The following is an 11595-nucleotide window of genomic DNA, read 5'->3' as shown; positions in this document are numbered from 1 at the left end:
GCTGATTCACATTTTTTAATGAAAATTTTTTTAAAAAAAGCTAGGCGGGAGGATTTTTTATTGACCGCACATGTTTTGATGCCTGCGTAGGCGCAGATTCGCTTGCGCATGCGCTAATTTACAATTTTTTAATAATTTTTTTTTTTAAAGAGGCGGGAAGATTTTATCATTAAGCACACACGTTTTGGCGCATGTGCAGGCACTGATTCGCTTGCACAAACGCTGATTGACCAAAAACCTACAAAATGACGGTCATAAAATTTAAATTTTAAATCTCTTGCGTTGTTTGATGGTGGACGCGCTGATGTGCAGACCGACGCGCTGAAGCAGAAAACTGCGAGCTAAAAAACACTAAAAACTCACATAAATATTACAAATTGGGACGTGGGTCCCACCAGGCGTGCCAAAATGAAGAGGTGGAAAATCTAAAGTCTAATGGTTAGTGTATAAACCAAATAAAACACAAAATAATGCATTCAAATACACAAATAAACCATTATACCTTAGCTTCTACTCTTCCTCCAATTGAGCCTTTAATGAAGTGGAATGCACCCAAATGCTCCACTTGATTAGATTGGCTCCAAGATGGGATGTGGATTGCTCTCCACACACGATAAGATTAGTTGATTTGGATTGGATTTGGATTTGAATGATGATGGATATGGATTAGATGAGAGAATATTTGGGCATTATGATGGCATGATGAAGGATTTTGATTCTCAAATAGATGGCCTAAAATTGGATGAAAAGTGGATATAAGGATGAAATTGACAGCATAAGGATATGATAGAAGTGGATAGGGATGAAATGGATAACATAAGAATATGATAAAAGTGGATATAGAGATGAGGGGAAGAGACCTCAATTTATAGATTGAAGAAGACCAAAATGAAGGGCCAAGATTGATTTTGGGATGAAGGGTTGAGATCAATTAGAGAGGGAGCACATGGATTGAGAGGACAAGGTTGTGGGATTCAAGAGATATGCCATAAAGATATTTCTTGTCTCCGCACCTCTCAAGGTTCATGGAGAAGAGCTCTCAAGTATATTGAGAAGAAAAAAATGAATTAAAAATTTATTGGAGAAAGGGGAGAGGAATTAAAAATTCCAAAATAAGAGGATGTGTGTGAAAACTAAATGAATAAATGAATTAAAAATTTATTGGCAAGAGGATGCATGGGGAGATTCAAAGAATTTGAATTTCTTTGAAAGGATCAAGGTGATTAGGGATGTGCAAATGATTAAGGAGATTGATTAGGTGGCTTAATGAGTGATTAGAGTGCAAGTGGGAAAGTTAGGAGGATGTGACATGATGAGAGATAATGAGTAGAGGAATATGAAATTGGAGAATAATGATAATCATGCTTCTAGAAGAATTAATTAGGCTAAGTGAGGATTAGAGAAAGTGATTTGTAGGAATCACTTTAGTTAGGTTAATTAATTAACTAAGTGGGTTTTAGAAGAAATAATGGTTGAGACCATAGTGATAAGATTGATTAAATTTGATTGAATTAACCTTGAGAATAAGGGAATTAACACAATTAAACTAGTTAATTATGTTGACAGCCTTAAATTAATTAAATATTAATTTAATTAATTTTAGGTATCTACAATTATATTATTACATAATGTCATCTCACAATAATAATATAATTTTATTATCTTACAATAATTGTATCATCAATATAATTATTATAATATCAATAATTATATTATCACAATATTATAATATACTATCACACTAATTATAATATAATTATATTATCTCAACCTTTATGTTATCTATGTCGGCCTAAAGGAATCCGACCATAGCTATAATAACATTAACACTCCCTCTTAGCTAGGAAGGAATCCTTCTTGATATCTGAGTCACATAGTGACATCCACCATGGCTACTCCCAGAGGGTGGACCCATTATGGCTACACCCATGAGTGAAAATACAAATGAACACAACCACCATGGCTACTCCCATGAATGGTGAAAGAATAGATATCACCTCACCGTGAAATCAACCATTATTGTGATGATTTACCACAATGGCTACATCCATATGTGGAAAGGAAAGATATCACCTCTTTGTAATATCAACCATCATGGCTTATCCATATATATCACCTCATGTGATATCCACCATTATGGCTTATATATAGATATCTCCTCACGTAATATCCACCAATATGGCTTATTCATAGATATCACCTCACGTGATATCCACCATTATGGCTTATCCATGAATATCACCTCACGAGATATCAACCACTATTGTGAGATCATCACCTCACAATGATATTCACCATGGCTCATCCAGAGGGTAAACACACAAGTACAAGAAAATCACCACGGACTCTCTCACGTGGTGTTGTCATGGCATCACACACATCATATCTACCATGAACCATATCAGAGGGTGGAGATAAGGGCTTACACCTCAAGTCTCTCTCAAGGAGAAATGCATTAACAAGAGTTTACACTTTAAACATCTTTTGAAGAGAAGAATATATTAGTATATATATAAACAAATATAAACAAATCAATGAAGTAGAGACTCAATCTCAGCTAGGGCTTCATTCTCCACCATACCAAGCTTACCTCGAAAGTACACAAGCTTTATTTTATAGAGAGGCTTGGTGAGAATGTTTGTCGTTTGCTCATCAGTACTAATGTATCTCAACTGAACAGCATTCCTTCAAACCATGTATCTAACACAGTGATACTTGATCTCCACATGCTTTGACCTATCATGAAATAAAAGGTTGGAGACTGCATCACTCTTGGTGAATCCTAAGCTCACTAAGTATCTATCTGGAATATCACAACCTAGGTGTCAGTATAAAGGCCTTCCAATCTACACACATAGGACTCCATCCCATGAATCTCCTCTAATTTCTAGAATTTACCAAAGAGGAAATCAATCATCACACCTCATTGATGCAACTTCCACCCCATGACAGAAACTGGAGAAGTCATAGTCCAAATGGAAGTATATCTGATCACTAGAAAAACCATCTCGACATGGTCCACTCCCTTTGAACCAATATGACAAAGATCCTCAGAATTTAACTAAAGTAGATCCTCTAATTGCTCCCTCTGACTGTTAATTCCTCCTCTTTGAAGAAACATCTCCAGCCACCAACTCAGTCTCATAGCAACAATTATCAAGGTCTTACTTCCTTGAATGCAATCTCTTGTGCTTCTTGATTCGTCCTGAAAGCATTTCAGAGAGAGATTACAACTAGTTCATAGAAATAACCTATGTGAAGGGAAATATCAATGCTAGAAGCATACAAAGTTCACTATCCCAATGTTATGAATTAACAATTGCATAAGAATTTATGAACATTATTCCAGAATATAAGGATCTTTTTATTTACAATTTCTCAGGACCTATGTCCACATCCACTCTAGGAGGGACACCACCTCATGAAGTATGGATGGTGGAATGCCACATGGGGGCAAGAGGGATGGTATATCTGATCTTAACGTTTATGAACCACTGCAGATTGTGAAATAATTTAACTAGTTTTCCAAATGACTCTTTGGACATAATTTTGCTCATTCAGGTCTCAACAAGCAAATCTGAAAAATAATTTTTATGCGTTCCATAGGTACAACTGCAGTCTTTGCAAATCCACCAACAGAGCCTCCTACAATAAGCTCCTTAACATAAACATTCATTATATCACGGTTCGCAAGACTTCCATGTGCGGTGTGCTCATTGCTTGCCATGGGAGAACTTACCTTTGTCATAGGAGGTCCTTGAGGTGAACCCATTCACAACCCCTCCTTCGACTCAAATATTGATCTCTAGGACATGAGTCAACCGAAGTTGGAAGAATGAATCAAAATCCTATCATCTTGCACATTCAATAAAATTATTGAATAGGATGAATTTTCAATCAACGCCATGAATTTGTCGTATCTTTAGCAATGCCCAATCTACAAACCATACAAAATCCCCAGCTCCTAAATCTTTCTATGAATACCCAATCTCTAATTTGGCAAATCTTTTTGAGTTTCACATTACCCGCTTTAGAATTTGGTGAAAGCATATGACTAACACCCACTTTCAATTCGATAAATAAGTGTAAGGAATTGAATACCGAGAGAAATTTCTACGAGCGGTATCAGCAACCTTATCCCTCCCCAATCTCTAATGGAGACGACATCTAGCTGCAAACAAGAGACCCAAATAAAATAAAAACAACATTTAGAATGCGGTTTGATTCTACATTTGCTACCGTTTATGTTCATATGCCAAACATCACGATTTTGACCTCGACATGTATGGCTAGCTTGCTGTCGCCAAGGCCCTCCACCAACTTCGATTCGTCCACCACAACAACAAATTTGGAGGAGGCAGCTTCGACCATCTTTTCACGGAGAATAGTGCCACTGCAACCCTTGACCGAGTTCAGCTCCGGATAGACCTCGTCAACACCATCATTGGCTAGGTCAATCTTCGGATGGTTGTCTAGTACTAATAGGGGAATTCCTAGCAAGGTCACCTGCTCTGTCGTCCACTTCGATGTGGGAATGCTAACTATGTCCTTGATTTCATTAACTCGCCTATTTTAGCCACCATGAAGGTGACAATGGATCCCGTGTCAAGACCCAACACCATTCCACTTTCCACGTATTCCATAGCCTTGTCAGCTGCCAATTTTATTTTTTTTAGGTCATCCTGTGTGACGACCTTGCTTGCTGCCATGGCTTTAACAATAAGCCTCGACCAACTTGTTGAAAAATAACACTTAGATTTGATTGCCTGAAACCCAGTCTGATTATTGGAGATGCATTTGTCGGAGAAGGCAGACACAATGAAAGGAGTGTTAAATGTTGTTGTTGCCATGGAAAATGGGAGAAAGCAAGTGAAGAAAGGAATGTAATATTGCACCTATGAATATAGAGCTGAGTTGGATAACAATGCCCTTCGATAGCATATCGACTTGAACCGCTCAGCTTCAGAAGGATCCATAAGACCGACCTGCTCTAATACCATGTTGAATTTTAAATGCTCGCTTAACCACGAGCAATGATTTGCCCTCCCAACCATAGACATTTCACAATTGTCTCCCCCTAGCATCCGAGTATGTCAATCTGCAATTGTATTCCATTGTTATTATTTCTTATTGAATGAGATCACATATCTCATTATATATGCGAGAGGTGACTTTTCACCAAGGGTCACCACACTTCATATGTAACCCTATAATTATATATGCGAGAGGTGGTAAGACCATTTGCCGGTTGTACATATTTAGTTTCCACTACTTTCCAATGGTTGCATCCCAAGGAGATTAGGTAACCTCTCATCTTCACTTTGTTGAAGCTATAGCCGGATCCTTCAAAGTTAGGAATAGTTAGTTTATGTGCCATCAGATCAAGATCTACCTCAAGTGGTTACACTCTTTTCGAAGGAACCAAGGCTCTAATACCAATTGTTAAATATCTGGGCAACTGAGAGAGGCGGTGAATTAGTTGACAATAATTTTTTTCTTCAATACTTTCACAAATCCGAAATAACCAACAAAAATAATTAAAATAGATATAACATGAAAGCACATACACAAAACATATCACATAATGAACACCGGATATGACGTGGAAAACCCAAAAAGGGAAAAACCACGGAGAATGTTAGTTCTCAATATATAACACTAGTTAAGGCGATTTTTACAAACACTGGCTCACTGCCTGAATGCTCACTACAGGAGGGCTCACTACCTAGAAAAGGCTCACTCTCCTTATTTCCCTCACCCTCTTCCTATACCTCGATATCTATATCTCTTCACTCCTCTATCTCCATCTCTCCATACTTCTTCATTAATATCTTCGTCTATCAAAAATCACATTATCTCTCCACCTCTCTCTACCCCTATATATACTTGTCTTTGCCTCTCTATATATATCACTTCTTATCTCTATCCTTACTTTCTGTCTCTCCCTCACTTCCTTTATCTATATATTTGTCTCTTTCATATCTATATATGTCCCTCTCTCTTATCTCTCTTTATCCCCTACCATTATCTCCATCTCCATCCTTCGCTTTATTTGTATCCCCGATCTCTATCTCCTTACCCCCCATATCTCTCCACCCCTCCTAGTGTGCAAAAATAACACCAATTTTTTTCATGATTGACCTTCCACAGTTTTCCAACATACCCATTGCACACTAAGGTGTGATTGCTAGTTAAATATAAACATATCTTCTTGGTGAAAAAATTACATTTATGCAATAGTTAAAATTATTTTAAAATCTAACTTTCCTTCATTTCTTTTTGGCTAATATCTATGCCATGATTATTTTCTTTTATGCAGCAAATTTATTTTAACTCTCTTTGTTTCAAAACTTCACCAATTTAATTTGGCGCCTTGATTGACATTTCAGATTGTTTTTTTTTTTATGGTAAATTTCATAGACAAATTAAAGTTGCTAATTTCCCTTTATGGTTCCTTTTAAATTATATAGCCTTTCTAGTCTATTTGCAAATCTATAAGAAAAGTTGTCCGTCTTTGACCATTAAAGGACAATATAAGGGAGATTTACTTGGAAGGCTTGGATGTGGGAGTGACACTTGTCACTTCTCATTCTCTTCCTCCATGAGGTCTTTTCCTCATTTAATAGGGGACAACAATTAGGACACTTGTTCCCCAGTCTTTCATCATAAATGATGTATGGGGGCTGAAGCGGGTACCCTCAACTCATCTATCCTCTAAAATCATCACTCATCTTAATAAGGACATTTGGAGGGTCAAATAAAGTCGTAGGGTCTTTATTGTATGCCCATTAGGCCCCCACCTCAAGGGTATAGACCTTGGGGGTCTATTTTGTAATTAAAACATGGAATTTGACTTAAAAATACTCATTAAGGACCCGCAATAATAAACCTCATAAAAACATCTATATCTAATAATAAATCCCCATTTCCATCTAAGTAAACAATAGTTGAACTTATAATGGCGTTTGTGTCTCGGCTGTGGCACTCCCCTTGGGTATCTAGACTAACCACATTGTCAAAGTCATAGGAGCCTATCAGGCCCTCTTGATTGCCAAATAGATGAATTGCACTAAGGTATGGATTGAAGGGGATTCTAAAAATATTATTCAATGTCTTAAAAAAGAAGTTAATCCCTCTCGGAATATTGCTAATTGGATAAATTTATTTCATTCAATTATCAATACTTTCGAAAAATGTCAAATTTCTCATACTTTAGAGAAAATAATAAGGTGGTGGACTATTTTGCTAACCTAGGAGTTAAAGCCCATGAAAAGCTAATTTGGCGAAAAGGGGACAAGTTGACTGATGAAGTGAGGGGGTTAATTTGGTTGGATAACCTCGTCGGTCGGGAAGCTATGCTGCAATGATTATTGTAATATTTCTAAATCGCCCTTGCGATTTTTTGAAAATAGAATTAAGTGTGTGTGGCGTGCGAAGGATATTGCTATTCTAGAGCCTTCTTTCCGCATGCTTTCTGGGTAAGTTTGGGATTAAGACGCATTCACAGACAAATTGGTATCAATTTTTGGTTGAAGAATTGCAATGGTTTGGCTATTCGTAGAGTGACTTTTGGGCACAGTGGTTGTGATGAAATGGGGGGAGATTTGAAGTGTGTGGAGCCCATGGATTGTACAACACTAAAAACAATCAAACTATATGGTGAATTTTGGAGAAGGGTGACTTTACTATTTGCATCGAGAAGTTACATGGGGTGAAAGCTAAGGTTACTAAAGATTTTGTCAAAAACTATAAAAAGGGCTCTGTCAACCTCTTTGGTAGAGAAATTGTCATCAATGAGGACCTAATCACAGAGGTCACTGGTCTCTCTACTGATGGTGCCAAATTCTATAAAGATGGGAAATTCTATGAGAATGCAGTAAAACTCTTCCTTAAACAAAAGAAGGAAATGAAAAATTTGGTGAGAGATGGGACTACTAGCTACAATACTACGAAGATAAAGTCCATATGGGGTATTGTTCAGAAGGTGATTATGGAGTATGTCACTCTTGATGGGAGGTACACCAGAGCCTTTGCCTACCATTTTTCTCTCCTAAACCACTTTCGACATAAGGTGAGAATTTCATTTCCCTTTTTTCTAGTGAGATCTTTGAATACCAAAATGGCTAATCATAAGAAGGATCCTGTTAAAAACCCTATTTTGCATGAAGGTCTCATCCTTCTTATCTTTGAGCATGTGAAATCTTTGCCGCCTATAACTTCCCCTCCCCGTGAGGTTAATTTTGATACAAAGGACTCTCATTCTTTGGAGGATGAGTACCATACTGAGACTGAGGATGAGGAATTCATTCCCTCTTTGGTCACTCATAAAAATAAGGGGAAAGCTAGTGCTGTTAAGAGCCCTAACTCTAAAAACCCTCATAAATCTGGCTCCCCCCCTGTTCACCAGATTGGTCCTAACCTTGTTGGTGCTTCAGTTGACAATCTTCACAATTAGGATAAGAGTCCTTCTCCCTTTGCTTCTAGTGAGTCCCTTCCTGATCAGAACCCTGAGAAATGGCAACCCTTTTTGAGCTCTCTTGATCATTCCTTGCTTTTGCTTCGATCTGATAAGGAGTCTGTTAATGATGTTCTTGCTCTTGACATAAATGGGGTTGTGGATACTTTTAAGATTTTTAAATGGATTTTTCATGAGATTGAGGATATCTAGCTTAAACAAATAGCTGGTAGCAGTAGTCTGGTAATTGTCAAAGATAAAGTCAAACAGATAGAGAAAGTGCAGGGGATAGATGAGATGACTCCCAGGTCTGAGAAGGATATGGATTTTGTTATTGAACGTCTTAAAACTACTATGGAGGCTTTTGACAACTTCAAGAAGGGTTATGAAGCTAGGGTGGAAACTCTGGAAACTGAAAAATGCTAAAATCAAGGAGTCCATCAAGATGGTTGTTAAAACTAGTCACGGAGTGATTGGCTCCATTGTGGAAAGCTTTAAGAATACGATTAGAAGCTTTGAAGAGCAGTTCCAGCTGAAGAAAGTGGTGGATGTGGATGCCAATACTGAATAGGATACTTCTTCAAGACCCAACAAAAGGACCAAAGGTACATTGAAGAGAAAGGCAGTTGGACCTCCTCCTGACTTTCAGAAGCTCAAGAAGATCACTGAAACAATGATCATGATTGAAAAAGAGATGGAATAGTCCACGGAGTTGTTGGACTAGGGATGTTGTTCTAGTGCTGGTTCTCTGCTGGCTTTTATGTGTTTTGTGCTCTTTGCTTTCTCCTATGTTAGTTTTTTGCTTTGTATGGTCTTTGCCCCTTTGATGTAATGTTTTTTTTTTCTATTATGGGGTTGTTCAGTTTTTGTGCTCATTGTTGGCTTAATTTCTTGTGAAGACTTCATTGAGCTTTGATACTGTTAAAGGGTTTCGGGTCCCTTCAAAATCTGTTTTTGCCTTAATAAAAAACAATAGTTGAACTTATAATTTTTTATAGAGGAAATTGATTTGAAATATGTATTTCTCCCTTAGTCCATGTTACTTTCCTGCACATAGTAGACAAATTCAAAAGCATAGTTAGACCACAATAATAATTCATATTATTTGAGCTATCAATTTTCATCTTGTTTACTAGGGAATATCAAGAGTATTGACATGGAATTATAGCATTCATAATATCATGATCTATCTAACTATCTATTGAAGAAAAACATGTAATAATTGGAGTTGCATTATCTATATGCGAGGCAGGGTGTTACACTTTCTCTATCATTATCTCTACCTCCACTTCTCTCTATTTCTATCCCCCTTCCTCTTTTCCTATATCTTCCTCTCTCACCCTCTATCTCTAGACACGTCTCCCTCTCTATCTCCCTCTTCCTTTATGTAAACCTTTATACCTATATATTTTTGCCTCTCTATCTCCATTGCTCCATATCTCTTCTTCTATCTATCCCTTAATATCTATCTCATTATATTTCCATCTCTTTCTACCCCTATGTTTGTAAACATAAAATGAGCCAATTGGTAACAAATCATGATTATCCTCTTGATTTAAAGGTTTTATTTTACTCGTGATGTATGCAAATAATAGATCATTTTTTTCCTAATTGACCTTCCAAACCTCTTTTGTGTACCTATTGCACTACCTAAGTACAATTGCTAGTTTATAGCATTACTATGATCAGTTCCAAAAATTACATAGAAAAATAGAAGAGAGGAGAGCCAAAAATTACTCAGAGGAGAGGAGAGTCGTTGTCCAACTGTAAACCCTCCTTGATCAACTTATTGGTGTTATTTGGAAGATAGTGTCAGTGCCATAGTTTTTGAGAGGCTCGAAAGCCCACAAAGAGAAAGGTAATAAAAAGAGGTGCTAAAACAATCTCACCTTAGTGTGCAATGGGTACGTCGGAGAGGTAGAGAAGGTCAATTAAAAAAATTGGTATGTTTTTAACATACATTTGTGTTGTACACGAGATCAATCAGTAGACCATTTAGCAGTTGATGTTTTTTGTGCAATAAGTGGCTCAATGGTGAAGTTATACTTTCAAATCAACTGAAGTAAAACCTACAAATCAAGAAGACAATCAAGCTCCATTATCAATAGGGTCATGTTATGTTTGCAATAGGGATAGTGGGAGAGAGATGTATGAATAGAAAGAGGGAGAGAAAGAGGGGGGAAGAGTGAGTGAGTGAAAGAGAGAGAGAGAGGGGTAAAGAGATAAAGATAGTGGATATAGATGGAGAAGAAGGAGAGGGAGAGGTAGAAAGCAAAAAAAGAGGGAGAAATAAATAGAGAGATAGAGACCAAGATATAGAGTAAGCATCATAAGACAATGTGGTTGGATTTGAAAATGGTGTCATTCCTAGCTTTGCTAACTCCCACAAAAAGATAAATGAAATTGCACAAATAAATTATTAAAATTAAATCTAATACAAATAAAAATACATTAATATCAAGTGTTTAAATTTTCAAACTATAAAACATAAAAATGGATTTATCCTTTCGAATTACTTTTGTTTTTAGAATTTCTTAAATTTTCTTCATATTTATTAGATTTTTTTCATAAATTTTGATTATAAATGTAAAGGTTATTTTATCGTCTTTTAGATATATGTTTACGAAGTTTAGATCATTTATTTCACCATTAACATAAAAAAAATGTAGCTTTTACAATATTATGAACTCGAACACTTACCTTTTCCTTTCATACTATTTTCCTATCATAATTAAATTAAGAAAAATCTCATGACCAATTTATTAAATGTAATAAAAAATATTAAACTTCAAAAATATAATTAATACTTTTTTCTTCGTATTGAGTTAACTTGAATTGCACTCGTTAGTGACATTAAACAGGATCACTTCTGTACATTTCGAATAAAGCAACGCTTTCTGCATACAAAGAGGCGCTGAAACAATCAGTCGAGCACAGCGTGGAACCATCTAGGTCTACGATTGCACTCTTTTATTTTCCTTCTAACTGTTGCACATAAACCTCTCCAAACAATTCGTCTGATACATTTTTGCAAGCACATAAAATGGCGCTTTCGATGCAAAATTTGGACATAATGGGCGAACGACACTCCGGGCAGGACGTCCGCACTCAAAATGGTTTGTCTGACAATTACGCACTTA

The 11595-nt window shown here is 36.6% G+C and overlaps 1 protein-coding gene and 1 pseudogene across 2 annotated transcripts in view; one reads left to right on the top strand and one right to left on the bottom strand.

Moving 5' to 3' along the window:
- Window positions 1-4248: 4248 nt before the first annotated feature.
- LOC131876631 (probable ribose-5-phosphate isomerase 1) lies at window positions 4249-4850 on the bottom strand (annotated as a pseudogene).
- Window positions 4851-11298: 6448 nt separating this feature from the next.
- Window positions 11299-11595, top strand: part of LOC131038883 (T-complex protein 1 subunit alpha) — a 43458-nt gene continuing 43161 nt past the window's right edge. For both annotated transcript variants that reach the window (XM_057971454.2, XM_057971445.2), the window contains exon 1: window positions 11299-11571. In XM_057971454.2, coding sequence (XP_057827437.2) covers window positions 11499-11571 — 73 coding nt within the window. In that variant the 5' untranslated portion in view covers window positions 11299-11498. The remainder of the gene's footprint in view (window positions 11572-11595) is intronic.

Source organism: Cryptomeria japonica, chromosome 6 (assembly GCF_030272615.1).
Source record: "Cryptomeria japonica chromosome 6, Sugi_1.0, whole genome shotgun sequence".
NCBI lineage: Eukaryota > Viridiplantae > Streptophyta > Pinopsida > Cupressales > Cupressaceae > Cryptomeria > Cryptomeria japonica.
The sequence above is the reverse complement of the archived record's forward strand: the minus strand, read 5'-3'. Positions and strand labels throughout refer to the sequence as shown.